General features: G+C 45.4%; 4 protein-coding genes across 7 annotated transcripts in view; 3 read left to right on the top strand and 1 right to left on the bottom strand.

The window, feature by feature from the left end:
* The first annotated feature begins 1,864 nt into the window (after nucleotides 1–1,864).
* echdc2 (enoyl CoA hydratase domain containing 2) lies at nucleotides 1,865–4,966 on the top strand. Of its 2 annotated transcripts, XM_061297363.1 has the most exons (11): nucleotides 1,884–2,164; nucleotides 2,490–2,557; nucleotides 2,627–2,714; nucleotides 2,778–2,864; nucleotides 2,935–3,027; nucleotides 3,221–3,277; nucleotides 3,360–3,422; nucleotides 3,547–3,671; nucleotides 4,183–4,233; nucleotides 4,303–4,350; nucleotides 4,435–4,966. In XM_061297363.1, the coding sequence occupies exons 1-11, from the start codon at nucleotides 2,005–2,007 to the stop codon at nucleotides 4,510–4,512; spliced, it is 918 nt and encodes a 305-aa protein (XP_061153347.1). In that variant the 5' UTR covers nucleotides 1,884–2,004; the 3' UTR covers nucleotides 4,513–4,966. The 2 variants fall into 2 exon arrangements, with proteins under 2 accessions (XP_061153346.1, XP_061153347.1); XM_061297362.1 differs by having other exon boundaries at nucleotides 1,865–2,164; nucleotides 2,490–2,714.
* Nucleotides 4,651–9,170, bottom strand: zyg11 (zyg-11 family member, cell cycle regulator). The gene is made up of 18 exons (XM_061297361.1): nucleotides 8,827–9,170; nucleotides 8,590–8,755; nucleotides 8,298–8,509; nucleotides 7,867–8,184; nucleotides 7,686–7,799; nucleotides 7,449–7,565; nucleotides 7,211–7,351; nucleotides 6,967–7,143; nucleotides 6,841–6,905; nucleotides 6,646–6,745; nucleotides 6,539–6,589; nucleotides 6,297–6,458; nucleotides 5,980–6,027; nucleotides 5,708–5,905; nucleotides 5,577–5,629; nucleotides 5,402–5,499; nucleotides 5,125–5,310; nucleotides 4,651–5,065 (listed from the first exon to the last, which is right to left on the bottom strand). The coding sequence occupies exons 1-18, from the start codon at nucleotides 8,848–8,850 to the stop codon at nucleotides 5,040–5,042; spliced, it is 2,256 nt and encodes a 751-aa protein (XP_061153345.1). The 5' UTR covers nucleotides 8,851–9,170; the 3' UTR covers nucleotides 4,651–5,039.
* Nucleotides 9,171–9,298: 128 nt separating this feature from the next.
* Nucleotides 9,299–10,691, top strand: LOC133166947 (cytochrome c oxidase assembly factor 7). Its single transcript, XM_061297365.1, has 3 exons — nucleotides 9,299–9,841; nucleotides 9,911–10,051; nucleotides 10,184–10,691. Exons 1-3 carry the CDS (start codon nucleotides 9,736–9,738, stop codon nucleotides 10,630–10,632), a joined length of 696 nt encoding a protein of 231 aa, XP_061153349.1. The 5' UTR covers nucleotides 9,299–9,735; the 3' UTR covers nucleotides 10,633–10,691.
* A 567-nt stretch (nucleotides 10,692–11,258) lies between these two features.
* Nucleotides 11,259–22,678, top strand: part of ralgps2 (Ral GEF with PH domain and SH3 binding motif 2) — a 31,622-nt gene continuing 20,202 nt past the window's right edge. For 2 of the 3 annotated variants that reach the window (XM_061296628.1, XM_061296627.1), the window contains exons 1-6: nucleotides 11,259–11,437; nucleotides 18,981–19,077; nucleotides 19,407–19,425; nucleotides 19,506–19,639; nucleotides 19,785–19,889; nucleotides 20,440–20,490. In XM_061296628.1, coding sequence (XP_061152612.1) covers nucleotides 19,407–19,425; nucleotides 19,506–19,639; nucleotides 19,785–19,889; nucleotides 20,440–20,490 — 309 coding nt within the window. In that variant the 5' untranslated portion in view covers nucleotides 11,259–11,437; nucleotides 18,981–19,077. The remainder of the gene's footprint in view (nucleotides 11,438–18,980; nucleotides 19,078–19,406; nucleotides 19,426–19,505; nucleotides 19,640–19,784; nucleotides 19,890–20,439; nucleotides 20,491–22,678) is intronic. The other variant, XM_061296629.1, reaches the window with a different exon arrangement.

Here is a 22,678-nt window from a genome sequence, read left to right as displayed (position 1 = left end):
AGCCATTCATCAGAATTAGTTGGCTTCATTAGCTAAAATGACGGGAACGGGTGGTCACCTCTGTCAGACCCCTCAAGGCAAAATAAAAAATGCTTAGAAAGCAGGACCAAATGACCAGTAATGGTCTTTTTAATTGTTTCGATGGATTTTCGATTTGAACTTTCATTGTTATTAGAAGTATTTTCCCATAATATATATCATCACATGCATTCTGATATATTTTTTGTTTGTGCTTGGAGGTTACTCCTCCTTCCCGTGGCTGTAACGATGTTCTCTCAGACCACATCCACTTCCATCACTGCTTAGGTAATATCATTGAAGCAAAGGGCAAGATCGTCCCTCAGTTACCATCATTAGATTTCCAGCCGCGGGTGCGCTTCTGGTTGTTTACTCGGTCTGAAGTTGGCTCATTATCCAATTCAGGAGGTAACTTAATTGACCTTATCTGTGTGGGCAAAAGTAATGTGACACCTGGCACTGTTCGACACTGTTGGACGACTCTCTCCTTGTCTTAAAGGGGAAGTCCACATTCTAATTAATATTACGCTTAATTGCACAATATTTATCCTGTTTTTATCCATCTTAGGGGGCAGCCATTTTGTTCATGACTCAAAACGACATCACAGTCTGGTCGCAACCAATCACAGCTCGATTTCAGAAAACTGGTGAGTCGTGTGACTTTGCTGGTCCTTTTGTTCCACCTTCCATCTCTTCTAGTCAATACTCGGACAGTAGCAATTTTGGAGCAGCTATAGATTTTTCTTAGAGACTTGTTTGAGGTAAACAAAGTGGAGATTTAGTGGAGGGCCCAGGCTGGTTGTGCTCTAAAAAGGACACTACTTATCGTTCCAGGAGCTTCTCGAGCAGGAGCCAGTGAAGCATGCGACATAAAATAACTTTGTCCTCCAGCATTTGGGCTGCAGGTTGGTATTATAAAACGATCGCTGTTCACCAGGCAGGTCACGAGTCTGATGTCCGTGTCTGTGTCCTTGACCGCAGAGCCTCGGTGTCACTCACTGTCCGTCAGGCTCATGTTGTGTCTCACACACTTGGGCGATCCTGCGGCGAGCATCGCCGACCTCCAGTTTTCCGTCTCATTGCGTGCACACACGAACGAAAAGGGCAAAGGAGGCGACCTGTTGCCCCCACGGAACCAGATTCTTGGCAATCCGTCGGGTAGCGTTTCGCCAGACTGCAACAGAAGCCTCAGACAAACGAGGGTATCGCTCCGATTCTTTTACGTCTTGATATTACACCTCATGTCTGCACACACACACACACACACACACACACACACACACACACACACACACACACACTCAGCTCAGTCATTCATATCACCGTCTGGCTGTAATTGCATAACCTCTAAAGACCTGCTCAATAATGCATGGTCAAAGTAGTCATGGCAGCTTGCTGGAAAAACTTAATGTGTGTGCGTGTGTGTGTGTGTCTTTGAATGCAATATCCATTTAGGCAGCATTTTCAAAATGGCTTACCAAAATTCGGCCATCATTATTCATCATTGCCAATTTGGTACAGATTTGAACAAGAAACATGATTTTCTATGGCAAACTGTGTTGAAAGTCAATGTGAAATATCCACTAAATGAAAACGAGGACAAAGAAGGAAACATCGCTCTTCAAATGTATTTTAATTGTGTTATTTATTTGTGAAAAGCAAGCGTAAACAAAATATTTTTCAATTTTTTTTTTATAAAAAAAAGAATGCGTATGAGTGCCTCTAGTCGTAAAAACAAATAAAAACATTAAGCATTTCCTGCGATACTTTATTTTAATGAAATATGGGTAATTAAATAACGAATGTCCGAGCCAAAAAGTTAAACGTGAACACCACGCGCTGCAGTTTACGCTCTTCGCTAACAGCCGTAAAGATGCGTTCAAAGAACACTCAAAATGTCAGTCAAATGACAACTCACTTTCTTGCCAATGAGGAAGAAACTTCCTGCACCTCTACGGATGTGCGTCATCCTCCACAAAAGCCAGCATGTCGCCGCTACTTCTCCGCAGTTTGTCGTCGTTCCTTGCCGGTTCCCCGGGGGCCCGAGTGGTGGCGGCAGTAGCCGGTTTCAGCAGCGCTCTGGGCGGCATGCAGCTAAGTCACTCCCCGGAGGTGGAACTCAGGAAACTGCCCGAGAAGGACGAAGGTAGGATTGACACAAATCTTCAAATTCATGCAAAACAAAACAAATGCAACATATTTGATCACGTAGAAACATCTTTGCGAATTGTGCAATTTTATTGGATGCTATAAGGATTAATTGGAGACATGTCTGAAGACTTTCTTGATTGTCGAATTAGTGAGACATTCATCCAACTGTGTGGCATCCATTTCGACATCAGTTACCAATTATAACATTTCATCAAACATTTGCAGCATGCAAAAAAATTAACATTGACTCCATTTATTCCAAGCTGAAGTTCCGCATTAGAAAATTTCCAAATGTTCATTCAATTTTTGTTTTTTTCCAGGCATTGCGGAAGTGCGCATGTGCAGACATAGCGCTCGGAACGCTTTGGGTCATGTGTTTGTGTCTCAGGTGTGTATGCATGCATGCATGCAATGCAAAACACGCATGATGACTCGAGTCAAGCATTTGTGTGAGCAGATGAGGGAGCTGCTGTCCAAGGTGTCCAGTGACTCGACAGTGCGCGTGCTTGTCTTCAGGAGTTTAGTTCCTGCTGTTTTCTGTGCAGGTGAGCACTGTAGAGGAAAGTTCCAAATAAATTGTCACTCAAAATGTTGCTTCTGGTCTGCAGGCGCAGATTTAAAAGAAAGGGCTTTAATGAACAACCAGGAGTCGGATCTGTTTGTTCACGGCCTGCGCTCCCTCATGACTCAGATCGGTAGGTGAAGTCATTTTTTTTGTTAGTTTGAATGTTAAAGACTTGACTTGGCTTCTTGTGTGTCATTCAGCCTTGTTGCCAATGCCTACCATAGCCGCCATTGATGGCGTGGCTGTGGGAGGTGGACTAGAGTTGGCTTTGGCCTGTGACCTCCGCACTGCTGGTGAGTGACCTCAAAGTTGGACAAATTCATTTGAGGGATTTCGCTTAAATGAGGCCTGCAATTTTTTGATACAAATATTTACCAATCCAGAAGTCCTTAATGTTTATAAAAAAATTATGTGGTCTCCACATACAAAAAGCAGAATGCTCATCATCTTCGACCTTCACTTGTCCCCTTGTGCTTTTTTTTCCAGCATGTTCTGCACAGATGGGCCTGATTGAGACGACGCGGGGGCTGCTCCCTGGGGCCGGTAAGACGTCACGCTCTAAAATCTTAACCAGGGGCAAAGAAAGTCTTGACTTTGAGTTGTTTTTTTTTGGGGGGGGGCACAGGGGGAAGTCAGCGACTGCCTCGCACGGTGGGACTGGCACTGGCCAAAGAGCTTATCTTCACAGGTGGTATCTGAACCTGCAAAAGATCTAAACCTGCAATGTAGACTAGCGCTGAATGATTAAAAATACTGGATTTAAAAAATAAAAAAATATTATAACCCTCCTCTCCCCATGTGTATTTTGACAGGGCGGCGCGTGGGGGGTCAAGCGGCTGCCGAGATCGGGCTGGTGAACAGAGCGGTGCAGCAAGACCAGACAGGAGAGGCGGCTTACCACGAAGCGCTCGACCTGGCCAGAGAGATCCTGCCTCAGGTCTGCCTCCACAACATTAAATCCTTCTTCAATTGACCCTTTCTCCTCCCCATCCTGCCCTCTTTCTCTGCGGGCATCTGTCGTTCCGTATTTCTTCTACTCCAGCTAAGACGCCTGCAGTCGGCAAGGCCGCAGTGGAGTGGACAAATGGGCCAAGCATAGTGGACACGCAGTTGTACAAAATAGTGTGAAGCAAGTTAAAATATTTAGGAAATACAAAAAAGATTATTAATTCAACTACAAGAAATCCACACTATTCCCAGGGATAGACAAATAAATGTCCTCCCAAAAAGGCTTGTAGTTCCCTGTAGTTGCCACAAGACGGCGACAGAGTTACTTTAGATTTCCTCAAAAAACAGCATCAGATTTGTTTTCTGAGGAATATATATTCAAAATTCAAATAGTCTAACTTTGAGTGAGAGGACAGACTCGGGTTGTTTTTATTTGCAAATAATTAGCTCCACTTATGAGAATGATTTCTAAAAGTTTTGATTGTCAAACTGTCCTCCAGGCTCCAATCGCTGTACGGATGGCCAAAGAGGCGATGAACAGAGGCATGGAGGTACACAAATTGTTTCGCATTATTGTCATTTTACATCAGTTCAGTGCCCTGACATTTGACCCTTATCAGGTTGACATCACCTCAGCGATGGCCATAGAGAGGATGTGCTACGCTCAGGTAAACAATTCCACTCGTGTGTTTATCTCCTGTGTTGGCTCTCGTTGTACCTAATAAAAATGGCGGGTGTGTCGACCATTTCAGGTCATCCCGACGCGGGACAGACGGGAGGGAATGGCGGCCTTCCTAGAGAAGAGACCACCGCAATATATTGGCGAATAAGCTGTTTTTATTTGGGCGGGGTGAATCACTCATTTTTTTTCCCCCTTTGTGCTAGCAACACTAACTCATTCAGGAAAAAATGTCATAGCTAGAACTAAACAGTAAAATGTTCATTTGCTAAGACTAATTATAACCAAATACTTGCACTTATTTTTTATTACAATGACTCAAATAATAAGGAACAAAATAATTAATAGTATACAATAAATGTGATGCAACAAGCAAATACATATTCCATTACCGCATTGAAGCTAACAAACATGCTCATCATGATAAATATCTTCCAAGGATAAAATCATAATACGAGAAAAAAGTCATTTACTAAAGCACATCATTCTGTGTAGCTTTTTTTTTTTTTTTCCATATTCTTTGTGTTCTCATTTTACAGCACCTTAAGTATCATCGCGGCATGCTCCGGCTCAAAATCCTGTCGACTTTGTCGTATTTGTAACATTCGTATGTAACATAAAGAAGGTTTGTGTGCAAACAGCTGCATATTCTCCGTCCATTCACTTTAGACATAAGACTCACTCGAGCTTGCGGGGTTGAATATCTGAAAGAGAAAAAGAATTAGACGCTGTCAAATTCCCTTGAAAGAAAAAAATATTTTACCCTGGTTGATTTTATTGATGTGGCGGGTGGCGACGGGCTGGCCTGTGCGCGCTCGGTGACGTTCCAAGCTTTCCAAGATGCTTTCCGTGAGCTGCCCGACGTCCGGGTGCGTTTGCGGGTTGGCGTGCACCCGCTGCAGCTGCTGCAGGCCGCCTTCCTCCAACAGCATACTGCAATAACGCCCGGCTGCACACACACACACACACACACACACACACCAAATATTCAATTATCTACTTGTTCCGTACTTGATCAATACAGTCTTTGTGCATCTCACCATTCTTGCTGCAGACATGTTGCATGGCCCACGCAGCCCACAGCTGGACTCCTGGCGTGTGGAAGCACTCCAGCAAGGGAAAGAAGGGATTGAACGACCTACGGGACACGCGATATTTTCATCTTTGGAACATCAAGGTCGAGAATGTATACAGTTTTATTTGTGGGTTTCTTACCTGTAGGCCACCATCTCGCAGTCAGGTGCAGGCCACTTCATGATGACGTCGTGCTAGCAGAACATTGTGGGAAGTTCAGTCTTGACAATTATTATTATTTTTTAGCCGTCTTTCCCATTCGTCACTCTTACCAACTGCTCCAAAAGGGACGACCTGAGTTCAGGGCTGAGAGTCCAAGCGTCCTTTCCCCGTGACGTGAGGTGGGCCAGGATGCCGGCGGCGAAGTAGCTCACCTCCACCTCGGGGCTGTGCAGCAGAGTCCTGATGTGGTCCAGGAAGGTGTGGACCATCAGCTCGCAATGCAGCTCGCCCACCTCCGCTATGTTGTTCTAGCGCAGGACAAGGTACAACAGTCAACCTGTGCGGTCCGATTTTTCAATGTTCAATAAGATGAGTTGCTCACCAACAGGCCCAGAACCTTCTGCTGAATGGACAACTCGTTAGGGAAGGACTGTGGAGAAACAAAGGGAAAAACAAGTGAGTCACTCTTTCCACATGAAATGGAGATGGTGTGGCCTGGCTGACATGATTGATAGTTCTATAACATCTGCTGGACCCAATTTTAGAAACTTTGATCCAGTACCAGCGTAACCTCAATTTCAAATTAAAAACGATTACAACCAAAAATATTCTGAATGAGGCAACTTTTTTTTTTTTTTTTATGTAAAGCTAAAACTGCAGTTTTGTTAACAATGTCTGCCTGGTCCTGTCTGCATGTACCTCTAAAACTTTAATGAACAGCTCGAGTCCTTGGTTCTCAATAAAATGGCGGCAAGTGGTCGGCGACTCGTCGGTGAGGTTCCAGAGGGCGCTCAGGGTGAATTTGAGAGTTGCGTCCACCATGCCTTGAGTGGCCTTCTGACGCACAATGTGGAGGAGTTGCTACGGGCGGGCGGGACCAAACAACAGACTTAAACTATGCAAGGTGACCAGCCCGACGAACATAAATTTTAGATGGTTACCTTGACTATGAACAACTCCGCACCCAGCTGAGCTGTTTGCTCTGTGGACAACTGCGGAAGATATTCAGAAGTTCAATCCATCCAGCACTAATAACATACAAACGTACCTTTGCAGCCAGTATGGAAATGATAGCCACAGCCATCCTCTGCATATTCTGGTCCTCGTGATTGCACAGCCACTGCATTACCAGTTTGGCAGCCTCAAACCTTGATGAGGATCAAAAATAAAAAAGTGTATTTTTTGGGGGGGGTATTATGAAGGTGTACCTAATGGATTGGCCCATTCAGCGTTTCCTTCCTACCTGTTGAATGGCACTTCTTGTAAAATGCGGTCGCTGCAGAGAGACAACAGGCAGTTCTTCTGCAACTGGAAAACAAAGAGGAACATTGTGCATGCTGTCATTTTAGTTTCTTGAAATGGTCTCTACCTGTTGGTGGTTGGGGAAGGTCCTCATGGCCTCCAGCAGGAGCTGAGTGACTGTACTGAGCAGGCGGACCGGCATCCCTGCCGCCAGGTCCTGCTTGGTGAGGTTGAAGACGCAGGCGCTGGCCGCCAGCTGGACGTTGAGCGTGGCCTGGTGGTTCTTCATGCCGAGGACCACCAGCTGCAAAGGCAATTTTCAGTCCGGGGCGAAGCAATGCGGAGCTTGACCCGACCGTGGTTGTCTGCACCTTTAAAATGTCAGGCCGAGGCTTCTCCATGACGTGTGTGAGGCTGAAGAGGTGGAAGAGCGCCTCTCGCACAAAGCCCTCCCGCTCGCTGTAGCGGCGCAGCGCCTCGCAGATCTGCCTTTCGTTGGCTTCGCCCGTAACCTGTATAGCAGCAGATGGCACAATTTAGCCGTCTATCCACCATCTTGCTAAACAGGCTCAGATTTAACAGAGTGGAAGGAAAAAAAGAAAAACTTACTTTTAAGTTTCCATCGCCGGAGAGGAATTCGGAAAACCCGGCGTCTGTGGCTAGAAGTCCAACAAATGTCATTTGGGGTCTTTCGTCCACAAACGCCTTCACGGCCGCGTCTGTCACCTGCATTTATAAAAAAAAAAAAAAAAAGGTGTCGGTAAATTGACTTTTGAATGCACTGTATGTATTTTGCCCTGTAAATATTTGGAAATGCTGGAAAACCGATGATCTATTTTTGTTCACCTGTTTCCTTCCAGACACATCCAGGGAAACTAGAGCAGGAAGTATCCCGGGTTGTCCGAGCAGCTGCCGAGCGACATCGGAAGTGAACTGCTTGTCATCGCTGATATCCAAGTGCTGCAGACAGACGCACACAAAAATCAATCGTCGGTCCCTCGGCGTCGGAACTCGCCCGTCCGCTCACCTGCAACGCGTCCAACTGACCAATGACAGCCAGCAGCTGCGCGGAGCTCATCTCCAGCCTCTTCAGCTGGTGCAACGTGAGCGAGCGCAACCTCTCCTTTAAGCCCAGCAGCGGGTTCAGGTTGGTGACCGACGTGTTGGACAGATCCAGACTCTCCAGCCGCGGCAGTGAGCAGACGTCGGCCAGACCCGAGTCGTAGAAGTCCACGTTGGCCAGGGAGAGCGAGCGCAGCCCTTGCAGGGCGCTGAACCCGTGCCGGCTCGGCTCCTCCAGGGAGGACATGGTGAGGCCTGTCAGCACCAGTCGCTGGAGGGACTCCTGCGCCATGGAAGACGCACACAGATTTACGAGGGAGAGCATGAGTCTTGGGTAAATTCAAGCATTTTACAAGAATTGCTTAGCAGGCATTCCCCCCCCACATTTATTCTTACCTGACAATATTTATTGGTGGCCAGTCCGTGCAGAATGTCGGGGATGGTGAGGTCGGCGTTGACCCGGGCGGCGTCCAACTCTGACAGCCTGTGAGGACAGAGGGCTCGCTGGAAGGCCTCGGCAGATATGCGTGCCGTTCGGATGCACGCACGCCTCAGACGCAGGTATTCGCAGTTCCGGAACACGTCCACTGTGCTGTCATTCAGCAGACCTGTCATGAATATATATATTTTTTTTTAGCGACACTGCTGTTTGATTGGAGATGACATCTCTGGTATGTGATGGGTTTACCCTCGGTTGCCATTTTGGCCAGCAGCTGGTCTGCGAGCTCCTGGGGAAAGAGCACGGCCTCCCGGAAGCACAGGGAACCGTCGGCACGTTTCACGCACAGGCACTCCAGGTTCTGGCTCACGAAGGTGAGGCACTGGTCCGTCAAGCTCGCCGGGGACGCCTCATCCTGCGGACCACACAGAAGCAACCTCATCGAGCACAGAAAGCAATCGAACGTGAAGAGGAAAGGAAACCTACCGCAATGAGAAAGCTGGAGGCCATTGTTGTGGGATTAATCTAGTTTATTCGGCAGGGGAGAATGTTGTGGAGTGGCTCCAACAATGCCGATCCGAACGCCGGGCCAGATGCTGAGGGGACGGCTGGGGAAGCTAACTAGGCTAACTAGCTAGCTCACTTGTCGTCGCCTCCGTTCCCTCTCCGAAGCACGGCGTCGACGATTGTCCAATTTGTTGCAAATCATGTTTTTGTCGGTTTGTTTATACTTTGAATGTTATGTCAACAAAATCGTCTTGGCCCGTAGGAATGGGTTCTAGCGAAATAATAGGCGGGTCTATTTTTGACGTGACAAATCGTAAACAAAAGGTCACAACTCCGGAAGTAGATTGAGCAGCGAAAAGGCGGCTCTACGGAAAGCGGTGAGGGTACTTTATATACCCCAAATCCTTGTGACAAAAGAATTTAAGATAATGAATTCCCGCAATATGTCACAAAGTGTTTGGTCATAAATGACGTTTATTTTCCTTGTCATAAGAAAAATACACACAAAAAGAGTGCCTGGTAACAAACGAGGAGGCGGGTCTTCATAAATGTTATGTTACTTCTAAAATCATAACTAGAGCTACGGAAAGCGACGAAGGACTGTTAAATAAAACAGGAAGTAGTAAATGGAGAGGCGGGGCTAAAGAATTCCGACTCGAATGCACATGCTAAGCTGCATAGTTTCATTTTCGCTTTTTTTGCCTTGATACGGGTAATTATTTTTGTGGTTTTACTGTATTGCCGTTAATTTATGCCAACATAATATGTCCCGGTACGGAAGATATCGTTAAGCGTCTGGCCATGTGTAACGCAGCAAGGTCATAACAAGTGGACGAGTTGCGAGTTCATTTGATCACTGGAAATCAAAAATACAAATTGGCTATCACAATGGCTGGACTCGTTAACTTTGAAGATGAAAAAGAAGTGGAGGAATTTCTGGATAATTTAGGCGTGGAGTACAGCTTCCAGTGCCACAAGGAGAACGATCCCGAAGGTAAAACGATATCTCGATATAATAGTTGTATGCACAATATATGTGATTTTCACTCAAAGTTATTGCCAGGGTGCCAGAGGTTAGCAGATTACATGGAAGGAGTGAAGGCGAACTACGAGGCTGCTGCACAGGTGCTCAAACACAACTGTGACAAAAATGGTCATGCAGAGAGCTGCTACAAACTGGGGGCTTACCATGTCACAGGCAAAGGTACAAATTATCCATCCATAAAAATGCACAGCTCATAATCCAAAATTGCCACATCACATGTCTGTATGAAGGGGTATTTTTGATATGACTATTTTTGTTTACATTATAAAGACCGGCATATGTTCCCAACAGGTGGTGTGAACAAGTGCCTGAAAAGTGCCTACTCTCTCTTCATGCAATCGTGCAACGCCGGTGGGAAGAAATCAATCGACGCCTGCCACAATGTGGGTCTGCTCGCTCACGACGGGCGAGCCATGGAGGGTGGAGCCCCCGAGACGGACATCGCCCGGCGCTACTACGAGAAGGCGTGCGCGGGCGGCTTCGCCCCGTCTTGTTTTAATCTCAGCGCCTTGTACATCAAAGGCAACGCCGAAGGGGTCAAGCCTGACATGGTGACAGCGCTCAAGTACGCCACACGGGCTTGCGAGCTGGGACACGTGTGGGGCTGCGCCAACGCCAGCCGCATGTACAAGATGGGCGACGGCACCGAGAAGGACGAGAAGAAGGCAGAGGAGCTGAAGAATCGAGCTAGGGAACTACACGGTTTGCAAAAGGAGAAACAGCTCAAATTTGGGGAGTGACAGCTCCATGTATGCATTTGTGTGTTTCCACCATAAACTCAAAATGTAAAAACATACAACATATCTGGTGAATTTTTAATCGATTCAAGAATGTGTCGACTGAAAAATAATTTCATTCGGACAATGATGTCTTAATGTTTTCATTTGCATTTCCGTATTTCACTAATTGTAAAAGAAAAACACGCAACATAATATAAATTTAAATGCTATCCTATACAGAATAAAATTGAGCAGAAAGAAGACAGGCATTTTTGCTTGAGTGAAAAAAAAGTCACGATTGTGAATATTGGTGTACAGTAATTTTTTAAAATACCGTCACATAACTATAAACATTGAAAATGGGGAACGAGATGCAGTGTAGCATCTCGACCACCAGATGGAGTCAGAGTAAAAGGCAGGCTTTTGTTATCCCGTTAAGCAACCTGATTCAATTTGACCCTGCAAAAAACGACACAACCATTTTCCCAAAATTGGTCTGCCGTCAACAACATCGTCCTTGCCCATGCGAGCCATTTGAACGTTTGAATTAGTTTATTCGACGAGACCGTGACACGTGACGTCACGCCCGAAGAAGAACTCCCTCTCCATAGATACCAAAGAAGAAGAAGACAAAAAAAGCACAAGCACCGCCCCTTCTCCTCTCATCCTCTTGGTCCTCATTCAAAACAGAACACAGCTGTTGAGGGTGCACCGCCCGCCCGCCCGATCGCTCTCTTGTCGACCCTCGGCCACGACCAACCCCCCTAAAATTCTCATGAACCCGCTGGAATATCACGCGCAGAAAATAACGACCTTCGGTGCTCCGGTGAGTATTTTATTGCTGTTTCACTTCACAGCCGTCGAGTTGGCTTTCTCGACGCTAACGCAGCTCAATGTTATATGCTGCTTTATTTATTTTTTTAAGGGGGGGGGGGGGGGGGCGGGGGTATGTTTGTTTTAACGTGCGGCGTCCTCCGCCATCAAAGCGGTCAGCGCGTCTAAAACGTGTAGTGACGTTTATTTATCGATAAATTATGTGTTTTATTGTTTCGTTTTTAGTAAAAAAAAAAGAAAAAGAAAAAAGAACGTGCTTTGATATCTCCGTGTAGCGCAGAAGATATTTCTATTGTCATTCCACCTGAATACAGTCCAGGGAGGCCAGCACCGCGGAAGTGTGCTTGCGATGTCGTGTGGGATATATCGCGCGCTACACCCTTGTCCAGCTAGCCACATGCTAATCTCTGTGAAAAATCCCTTGCTTTCTCTTCTCATGGCGCAACTTTGCGCGCACTTGAGAGCAGGACTTCCCATTTGTGGAGTTTCAAGGCGATGATGATGTCGTTAGCCCGGCGGCGACAGCAGTTTGTTCCAGCGGTGGGTTGTTGGGCGGGTGGTGGTGGAACCCCGTGCACGGTTAACCCCCCGGGGGAGTGCTTTGGGTGTGGCGGAGGTTCTCCCACTTAACAATGCTGCGTGTGCATCCAACCGTCCTCATGGTTTTATCAGTAATTTAGACATGAAAAGCTTTCAAGGTGAAGGAAAGAAGAAGACAATTGAAGCACATTTTATTTGGGGGTAGGCTGGGAAGGGGGGTTCCCCAAAAAGACAGCGTAAAATTGTGTCATAATTTATGCATGGTACTGTTTTCTCCAGGAATTTATTTTTTTATATATATACAATGTATAATATATCTATATATATATAATATTTTTAATATAACTAACACAAACGTGGATACATAGCTCCGTTTTGTACCTTCTGACATCTACTGGAAGAGCATTTAAATAATTCTGCCTCTCACTGGCATAGATAGAGACAAATATACATTATTTCTACATAAAACATTTCTGACCAAACCCGCAAGTTCACAAATCGGTGAGGCTTCACTCGTATGATTGAGTGTCTTGAATGAAGCGGCCTTACTCGACTTGCAGCAAGCTGTTTTGAGTGTGCGGCCGCTTTGTCTCGACACACATTAATGTAATGCATATCGTTGACAATCGATAATGGAAGCGTGGAGACTTATTGTCTTTTAATGGCGTATTCATTTGCTGACTAACAACTTCCATGTTTGAATGTATGCAAACTGAAGGCTGAATGGACCGTTCTAGATTCCAACATATCAGCCACACTTGACGCAGTGGTCAAGGGTTCAGACTTGTGACCAGAATGTTTGTCGTGGTACTGCTGAAAGGACAAAATCAATCTTATTTGGCTTGAGCCGCCCAGTTCCTCCTCCTGAACAGGAATAGCGTATTTATTCATGGCACAATGCTCCATCCAGAAAGCATTGTTTGGCTGATTGACTGTTTAGATAGTCAAATACAGTGGGACCTTTCCAAAATGTAGTCCCTTCTGGTGTAGTTTAAGCTTCCTGTTTCAAAATGATTGGGGGGAAGAAAAAAATAAATAAAGCGCTATTGAATAGTTTGCAGATGGACTCTGAAGTTCAGAAAAATGATTCTCTGCCATCTTGTTGTTCCACCTGCTTGTGTGACAACTTGACAAACCTTCTGAACTCGGCTAATCCTCGCCATGCCCGCCGCCGCGTCTCGTTCCATCTGTTGAGTGCTGTCGTGTAACTGCTCAGTCCAAGACTTGCAAATGTGATTAGTGGGAGATTACGCCCGCGTGTGTGTGTGTGTGTATGGAACTTAGAACCCGAGCCTTGTGTATGCAAGAGAAAAGGATCAAACTCAGCAGGCCTTTCCCATCGTCAAGTTCCAACCCCCTGCGCTTTCTCAACTCGTTCTTATCTGCAGCATTGGCTCATGTTTAACGTCCGACAAGGATATTGTGGACGTTTCCCAAAGGCTGCCAAAATGTCCTCCAAATGTGACATTCCATTTTTTTTTTTTTATCAAGGATATTTTGATTCAAAATAGGAATTCCTTCAATCGTCAGGCTCTGAAATTGCTTCGGGCATCCCATCTGTGAGTTTTTTTGGTTCCACACTATTACACCCCCCCCCATCTTGCCCCACCCTGACAGATAACGTGGTTGCTCAGTTGCCAAGGCAACGCTCAACAGTACATGTTGGTTCTGCAAAATCGGAGGTGTAAAGTCACATGATCTTATCGGTGACAACATTTCTATTAAGCTGAAGTGGCTTGCTTGTTACGTGAGATGTTGCTGGCTGTTTTTCTGAAGCAGGTGGTGTAGGTGCTTAGTTTTTTTTTTTTTTTTTAATGTGTGGGAAGGAGGTCAGATGTAATGCATGCAAGCTCTAGCGAATCTCAGAGGCTGCCATCGTCTTTTCGCAAGCAGTAAAAGACGCAACGGCTTCTCTGCAATTTTAATGTCATGCCTGCAGCAGCATTTTTTATTTTTTTTTATTTTGGCCAAAATAAGTTGAGCATAGAAAGCGCAGTGCGTGGCACATTCTGTTTTTGTTCATGATGCAGAAAGCAAATAAAGCTTCCGGGCTGTCTGTGTCTTGGTCACGGGGTGAAAAGTGGGTTCAGGGCTCGGGCCCGGGAGCCTTTTACGGTACGGAGAATGTCAGCTATGAGCAACCACTTGACACCGTTGAGCTGCCCGGCCTTCTGGTGGATCTGGAATGACTGGAGTGACGGAAGTATTATCAGTATGTGGAAAATGTGACAAAATGACATACAATTGTTCTTTTCCATCTTTTTTTTTTTTACAAATCAAACAACTTTTCTGGTTGTACGTCAGAGCCGGAGAATTGATCATATTTTTTTTCCTTTCACTTCCCGCGTACGTAGCGATGTCAGGTGCTCTGAACGCTTCAACTATCGGAAATCTTGAGTGTCTCGGCGAGCTAAAGCGAGAGCGCCGATGTCATGGAAACTTTTTGACCTGGCAAAACATCCCATGGAGAGTTTTAACACGACGTCTGCAAGCCTTTTTATTCCGTAAACGAAGCTTTTAATGCTGAGTTTTTAAGCCCGGCACTCTATTTAGTTTTTGTTAGCAGGACGTCTTTTATAGTCTCAATTTCATTTTCAGTGCATATATTTAAATATTAAGATTTTAATATAAACAAAAGCGAGTGAATGAGGCTCTATGTCTTTTTGGTTTTTAGTCAACCGGACGAAAACTTTTTGGACACACACGCCGAGGCCGGAACAGAACGTCTCGTGCGGCGCAGGGTGTCGGATTGTGTCTGTCTGTGTACAACCTGCATGTCTGTGCGTGTGTTTTTTTTTTGCCCATGGGTGTGTGTTCCCCCTTGTTTAGCTGCTTGGTGGGAAAGAAGGATTGGGAAGGAGTGTGGGGGGCTCATTGGGAGCAAAGGGGGGTGGGAGGGTCGAAGTACAAGCGATACAGCTGTTTTCCCTGCAAGCTCAGCTGTTGCACCTCTTCCGTTTCGTACATGTGCATGGACAGGCGCAGACGCACGTCTCAGACACACACACACATACCTTAGCGAGACCGAAGTTGTAGTTTTACTTCCCTTTGCATATTTGAGGAGTCTGTCCCGAACGAGATGCAATAAAAGTGTCATCGATCCTAGTTGCATAAATTCAATAGAAAAGTAAATAAATACGTTTAATATTTAAATCGTTTCTTGGTTAGCTCATGTAAAATGAATGTGAGGTAAACACATACTGATTTTTTAAATCTGACGAATCCTTTTTAAATGCAAGTGACCCTAGAGGGTTTCTTTTTTTTTTTAAATAAATAAATAAATGGCAAAGCCGTAAAGTGCCAGCAGCAACGCGGCTGCCTTTTGTGTTGCAAGATGTAATAGTGCGTTTTAGAAGACCCCAGAGGCCAGGCGGTGCCATGTTAGAGGAAGTCATGCGTGTTGCGCCGCAAATTGAAGAGCCTCGTGATCTCCGGATTGCTCAATTAAGCAGCTTCAAAGCTATCAAAATAACCTTACAAAAGAATTTCAAACGTCTCGGGGTCAAACCCCGACAGCAGCTTCGCATCCAAACCGTCCGTTTTTATTTATTGACCAAACTGAGCTGAGTCGACGGCGTTTATTTGCAGGCTGAGGTCTGTCAAGTCGAAACAAGTCGTGCCTTTTTAAATCTGCGTCTTACACAAGAGCCCCGAGGGCACACCCGCAACCCCCGTCCTGGGAAAAACTCAGCGCCCGTCTCAAGTTCCGATAACTGGGACGGACGGCGTGAGCGTAAACACCTCCGGGCTGTCGGCTTTCTCAATATGCCAAACGCTTATCGAGCAAGCCTCCGCTTTGTAAACTCGCTGAACTCTTCCTTACTAATGAGGTCCAAAACAAGCGGCGTGTCATAATAGTCTGATTAGATTTGAAGTTCTCCGCTGACTTTTCCCACTCTGGTTGCAAACAAACCTCCGGAGTCGTACCAGCGTGGCAGTGTTGACATTAGTCAATCCTCGGAGACTCATCGAGGAAGACATCGAGATGCTATCTTGTTTCCTCTGACCGCATCGTTGCCCTGCATTGTTCCGCTTGCCCTTTCCTTGTTAACAGCCCGCACACTGCCACCGTTTCCTCCCCCTCCATCCCTCCGTCCCCCCCCCTCCCTTTTCCCTTCATTCATCTGTCAGCGTTGCTTTCGTCAGTGGACTTGAACTCGGGCTCGCCGCCCGCCCAGGCAACAAATCACACGGCAGCGCTCGGCCACATGCCGCCGCTTACAAGCTTGGCAACGTGTCAGCGTGTCTTATTTACTGCCAAGCAGAACTGAAAGGGGGGACGGGGGGGGGTCGAGTGAGACTTAAGTCGCCAATTCCGGTGAGGTATGTTGTGCAAGATTGTACGACTTGACTTATGACTTGGTTCACTCGAGTGATGAGTTTGGAACGACCTGGTTGAAATTTAGGAGGGGACTCCACACTTGACTGGAGGCTTGAAACTTAAATGTTGATTCAAACTACCGTAATTTTCGGGCTATAAGTCGCACCGGAGTATAAGTCGCACCAGCCATAAAAAAAAGTGAAAAAAAACCATATATATGTAAATAAGTCGCTCCTGAGTATAAGTCGCCCCCCCCCCACCCAAACTATTGGAAAAAAAAACGCGACTTATAGTCCGAAAATTACGGTACACTGCACTGAATCGTCCAAATTTCACAATACTGAAAAGAAATAACTCGAAACTGGTTATTGTTAACATCCTAGCCGTTTTTTTTTTGTTTGGCCTTCTCGTCCTCCAACAACCGAGGCGGGCCCGAGCCCTTTCGCCAAGGTTCTAATTATCAAAAGCAGAGATCTGTTAGTGACGGAGGCAGGAGGAGAAAGAGGGGGAGACGCACGTCTAAAAAAAGCATAATCACACCCCATGGTGCAAGCGGCTGCCAGGATACGGATTTAGAAGCGGCAGAAATTCCCCCAACTTGCTGGATAAACTACTTTGTCGGGCTGCGTAAGAATACCTCGATGTGACACAAAGCTGCAAACTCAGTTGGCCTCACATTTAGTGGTTTTTATGATTTTTATACATGTATTTTCTGGCTTCTGCGTTAGCATCGGCTAGCGATAGCCCTTAAAAAACGACTCAAAGGCCTTCACGTGCCCGCAGTTGATAAACGTTTATGACATCCACTGATCTTTACCCCCAGGAAGCCAAAGAAAAAAAAAAAAAAAAAAAAAAACTTGCCTCATGTCCCAATTGCTCATTGAAGAAATCTTAGCTAGACAAAGAAACACGGCGGGAGGTAGCAATCGGCAACATCACAGGCGGCCAAAGGAAAAACGGGCGTAGCTTTTAACGAGCTAGCAAGTGTTCTCCGGGACACACTGACCCACTTTTTTTCTTCTTTTTTTTCCTGCGTGACTTTGGCGCGTTTGTCGCCCCATCACGTCGATTCTCAATCTTTTCCGAAACGGGTTCTTAGATTATCCCAACGTCCGCTCGTCCAAACTCACCAGCAATTTAATAGGCGACGCTCCAAGGGCCCTCCGGGTGCGAACGTCATCCCCTTCTCGCACTCCGTGACCTTTCGCCGGAAGCGCCAAAGCTAAACTTCCATCGAATTTCCCTCCCAGCCTTTAAATGGCCTCATCTCATGTTTGTGCTCTTGGACTTGAGACACATAAAACATGCAAATGGGATTGAGTCTGTGTGAAAACCATCTGGGTCTTGTCAACACACGTTTATGGCTACCTTAGAATAATATCATAAAACAACGCTAGGCTAATCATTAGCTATCAGGCACACCTATTTTTATTGTTTCAAATTTACATGCATTCAGAATTTCGACCTTTTCTGCCTTTTTACTCCTTCCCAACTTTTGACCTTTGCCTTCTCTGACAGTTGTTCTTTGCGTTAGCAAAAGATCAATCCACTAGTTTCTGAAATGAGATTGACAGCTGTTGAGAAAAGACGTGTGCTTTTTTTTTTTTTTTTTCGGGCTGATCGGAATGCGAAGGCTTGGTCATGGAATGCGTAGTCACATGCGCCCGCCCGGCCTGTGAGTAACAACAACTCACAGCCAGTCTACAAGTGTGCGAATGTCATTTAGCAGCCTGGCTTCAAATCTCCTCGACAAGCCTTGGCACGCACGCCTTGCGCTGTTTGTCACCGATAGTTCATTATTCTATTTGCGCGGCGGTTGAGATTGGCTCCAAAGGCCGCTGACTCACAAGGAGAAGGCGGCTGCTTTGTGTGGGACGCAAAGTGGCCCGAGATGGTTACTGATGAGTAGCGAGCAAGCTTCATTAGATGTTGAGGCTTTCTCACTCGAGCAATCTGTCTGACAATGATACACTAATGTGTTTTTCAAGCTCAAAGAGGATGTATTTTATTTTTTTTCCTACCCAAAGTTGAAGTTAAAAAAGATGTTAGTAAGGTATTAGAATATTTTTTGGAATGGGACAGTTAAATACAACCAATACAAAATAAGCTGCTGTAGGTCACGACTCACACGTTTGACGCTCACACGTGGAGACATAATTTTTTTTTTTATTGTTATTTTGTATTTTTTTTATCTCACAGAACTCAATGTATTAAAAAGTATTTTTTCCATATTTCCATGAATGCCAGGGTCAACCGCAGTTTACTTTCTTAATCCCGTGTTTGTTCTGCTCACCGGCTTTGTATCCCTCCTCCATCCCTCATCTCCTTCTGTGATAACAACCTGAAGGGGATGAGGGAATCTTAACCCCCAGCTGATGTCCAAAGGCCTGCCAGCATGCAGAATTTATCTGCAGCTGCTTCCCCTTCACTCCCTCAACCTCCCTCATTGTACATGTCAAGCCAACACGTTGGATTCTTTTGGGCGCTGCGACACCTAGTGGCCAACAAGTGCTACTTCACCTTGTCCGGACTCTGCAGTGTTTTCCAACTTCCATTGAGCCATGACATTTTTCATGTGCATTTTAGAAATTCCTCTAGAAAGATCATCTCGTGTTGAATAAGTCACACGGCAACATTTATACAGAAAAACCGACTTGTTCTTTCTCTTTTCAAGTTTCAACGTGCGTCAACGGGAGACGACTTATCAGGTCAAGACTCGCCGCGAGAGGCTGAGCTCAACTCCGGAACCATGCTCATCTGACACTCAACCGGTGAGTTGAGGAACCGCTGGGTATGCCATCGAGACGAGAATGAGATTTTTTAAATCTGTCCAAATCCTGCCAAGGTCAAAATGAAAGTTTGATATACGTTTCATGGCAGTCGTTATTCGAGCACGTGCGTCCAAGTGTAAGCTGTTTAGTGCAAATCTTTTCCTAATCTCCTTCTCGTCCTGTCATCACCTGTGCAAACGAAACTGCCGTGAAAGTGTCCATATGGCGCACACTGATCTCACCATGACCTAATCTCATTTTGTCATCTCTCCACAATGTCATCTTCGAGTGGGTGAATTTCGATTGAATGATATGAAGCTTGCCACCAGATGGCGCTGCTGCTCCATAGTGAGCGCCTCATCTGCGTTATGGTATCACTGTATGTTGGTGTGTTATTAATGTTTTTTTGGGGGGGGGGTGTCTCTCAGGGCAGGGGCGGGCTTTTGCTGCAGCGGAGCATGATGAACGACGGCTTCCTGCGCTAAAGCTGCATGCTGTGGGAATGATGGACTTCCCCAATGGCCAACCAGGCCTCGGCCCGACTGCTGCCGCCATCTCAGAGGTGAGCCCGCGTAATCACACACCACCAAGACATTTGAATTTTTATGCACGTAAAAGCCCCCAAAATGGAGATGAAAGATTTTAAGCTCTCACCTTCTTGTTTGCACCTGTTTGAATCAATTGCTGCCATTATGTGTGCGATGCAGAGGAGCAGCAGCTCAGAGTCTCTCAGTGACAAGGGTTCTGAGCTGAAGAAGAGCTTTGACGCAGTTGTCTTTGACGTGCTGAAGGTCACACCGGAAGAATATGCGGTACGTGTGTTTCTTTGTGACGATTGGTGATGTCTATGCGCCCACCTTTGATCAAACAATACAAATAAACACTATAAAATACACTTGTAAATCCAAATGTTGTGCCCTGGCGCCCTCTAGTGGTACACATGCAATCACTGACGGTACAGTGACACATTTTTTAATAAAATATGATGCATTTCAGTGCAGTTTATTTAACGGATTATATATTTGTGTACTTTTTTTTTTTACAACTGATTTTCTGGCTTTGTCGTAATTTATTGTAATACATTTATTATGCACAGTTCAGTTGTTTTTACCTTTAACCTACAACACAACTGCATTTAATATTTTGGAATTATTGGTATTCCGACACTTTATTTACTTGAGTGATTGTCCAAAAATCTAGTTTCAATGAGAGTGACCTTGCTGCAATGTGAGCACACACGTTTGGCCATATTTTCAACCACAAGAGGGCACTCTCTGGTTTCTCATCCTAATCTTTATGCTAAGAGATGGCTAATTTTGTCCAACATTTTTAACTTTTTTATTTTTTAATGATCTCCTCCAGGGCCAGATTACGCTCATGGATGCTCCTGTGTTCAAAGCCATCCAGCCCGAGGTGAGACCTTTTATGTCCACATACCGAGACGGGCATCATAATGTATTTAAATGATTTGAACCCGAGTTTTGGCAAGTCTATCATTCTTGATCCTTATATTGGAGACCTTTTAAAACTGCGGAAAGTTCCATAACATGTCTTTGTATGGACTCAGCGAGAGAGGTTCACAAGGCCACGTTACGTAGAGCCAAGGGGAGGGGGAGGAGGCAGAGAAATACTTGATTGAAAGTCTTATTTTCCACTTCTATGGTCATATAATGCAAAAAGCAGGTGCTTGTGCGCGCGCGCCTGTCTGCCATCTCAATTGTGTTCCCTGGCAGAGTAAGAGAGTATTAAATAACCGGTTGTGTAATATTCTTCTGAACTTGGCACTTGTTCGTGGAAGAGCTTTCCAGCATAAAACATAAGTGAATTAGTTTGCGCCGTGCCATTTTAACATTCTAAACTGTCGTGCAAAATAAGAATCAATCTTAAGCTTTTTTTATTTGCTTGACTTTTGACGTCTATTTTTCCAGAAAATGTTGCTTCACTCCCAACATTTTCCGTTTACACGGGCTAGCTTACACTTGTTCAATTTGAACGGATTTAAAAGGCATCCCGTCATTGTGCGGCGTTTGTTTTCTTTTGGATAAAGGTTGCAAAAATGGCAAATTTGCTTCGAAAAAGGAGATGAGAAGGTCTCTTTGTTTGGTTGTTGTAAATTAAATTTCATGCGTCGTAGTGTTCCCACCTATCTTCACATGACATCAGCTGAGGCATTTTTATATGTTGCATAAGCGACATAACAACAGCTTCCACGGGATTAAATCAAAAGTGTTCCGCGTTATTAAAAAAAAATATTCCGTCATGAAAACTAACCAACGTTTGACTTTATTGCTCCCAGGCGATTTTGTTCAACGAGAAGCACGGTGGTCTGACCTCAGGTTTGCCTCCCAGTAGCAACGGAATAAGTGGCCTCTAAAAACCTGCATGCTCTCCTCGAACCGGTTGTCACGTCTCATTTAATTTCAGTGCCACCTTAAATTGAGACGGTCGACCGGCTTGAAAATGTCTTTGGGAAGGATTCGTCATTTTTGTACTGCAGACGGTCTTGACGATGTCTTTCCCTTTCGCATGTTTGAAAGTTAATCATCTCAAGCTGGGAGTGGATGAAATATTAAGTGACACAGAGCGTTTGCCTCCCAGTCACTCATGACCGCATCAGCCATGTGACACACTGGAAATCACGTCGATGTGTCAGGCTTGTATAAATGGAAGGTTGTGTTTCTAGAGCATGATTAATTGTGTGAAAACGAGCAGGAAAAAAAATCCGCCCAATTTTTCGTCCATCGCAAGGGGCAGCCTTTTTTCTGGAAATGACCAATCGTGGGCATCTTCTCAGGGGGTGGCCATTTTGTCATTTCGAAAAAAAAAGATTGAATTTGTCTGTTAATTAATATTACTCCAAAATGATTGTAAAGAACATTTTTGACTTGACTTCCCCTTTAATATAACTTTTTTAAACATTCAATAAAAATTTCATGTCATTGACCTTCATGCAGACCAGTGACCCCTTTAAAAAACAAGACTTTTACAGACAGTGTAAAAAAAAAAAAGCGGGTGGCCAGGAGTCTGAGCTTTCACGGCACACTAGTTGGGATTGACTGAGCTCGACAGACTGCGGCAAAGGTTGCGCCGTAGACTTGACGCGATAACACGCTCGGGGTCATTTTACTGCTCTTGGCAAACTATCAGTCCAGTGGCCTGTAGCAAAAAACGGGCCTGGTAAAGTCATCGCCGACATTGGTGCGCACAGGAAAAGGTAATAATGTTGGCCGGGACACAGAGCAGATCTTTGCCAGAGTCCACACTTTGGAGGCAGCCGTGCGTTATATGCTTGCCCTTATCCCCATCATAATTCTTGTTGGTTTTTTATTTTTATTTATTTAATCCAAACAAGAGGGAACACGTCAGTCTGTTGACTTGAGGCACGAAACTCGGCAACGTCCCAAAATCAGTCAAAGGTTCTGCTGATGTTCACATAATCAACAATCCCTGTTTTCCTGACACCCCCCCCCCCCCCTCTCTCTTCCCTATCTCTGGTCTCTTGCCGCAAGTGGGCTTGTTCAATCCATTTTTCCATCATACCTCCGCTCTTGTTCTGGCACACTGCACGTTCTCAGGCCTCCCAGGGTACCCAGCGCTGCAG

The sequence above is a fragment of the Syngnathus typhle genome, linkage group LG14 (genome assembly GCF_033458585.1).
Source record: "Syngnathus typhle isolate RoL2023-S1 ecotype Sweden linkage group LG14, RoL_Styp_1.0, whole genome shotgun sequence".
NCBI classification, from domain to species: domain Eukaryota; kingdom Metazoa; phylum Chordata; class Actinopteri; order Syngnathiformes; family Syngnathidae; genus Syngnathus; species Syngnathus typhle.
This window is presented reverse-complemented; position numbering and strand designations above follow the sequence as displayed.

Coding starts and splice junctions, on each gene's coding strand:
- echdc2 (XM_061297362.1), top strand. CDS start 2,005: ATGTCGCCGCTACTTCTCCGCAGTTTGTCGTCGTTCCTTGCCGGTTCC. Junction 2,865..2,934: donor CTCCCTCATGACTCAGATCG/GTAGGTGAAGTC, acceptor TGTGTCATTCAG/CCTTGTTGCCAATGCCTACC. Junction 3,028..3,220: donor CTGTGACCTCCGCACTGCTG/GTGAGTGACCTC, acceptor TTTTTTTTCCAG/CATGTTCTGCACAGATGGGC.
- zyg11 (XM_061297361.1), bottom strand. CDS start 8,850: ATGGCCTCCAGCTTTCTCATTGCG. Junction 7,800..7,866: donor GTCAGTTGGACGCGTTGCAG/GTGAGCGGACGG, acceptor GTCTGTCTGCAG/CACTTGGATATCAGCGATGA. Junction 6,906..6,966: donor CCTTCCCCAACCACCAACAG/GTAGAGACCATT, acceptor TTTGTTTTCCAG/TTGCAGAAGAACTGCCTGTT.
- LOC133166947 (XM_061297365.1), top strand. CDS start 9,736: ATGGCTGGACTCGTTAACTTTGAAGATGAAAAAGAAGTGGAGGAATTT. Junction 9,842..9,910: donor CAAGGAGAACGATCCCGAAG/GTAAAACGATAT, acceptor AGTTATTGCCAG/GGTGCCAGAGGTTAGCAGAT. Junction 10,052..10,183: donor TTACCATGTCACAGGCAAAG/GTACAAATTATC, acceptor TGTTCCCAACAG/GTGGTGTGAACAAGTGCCTG.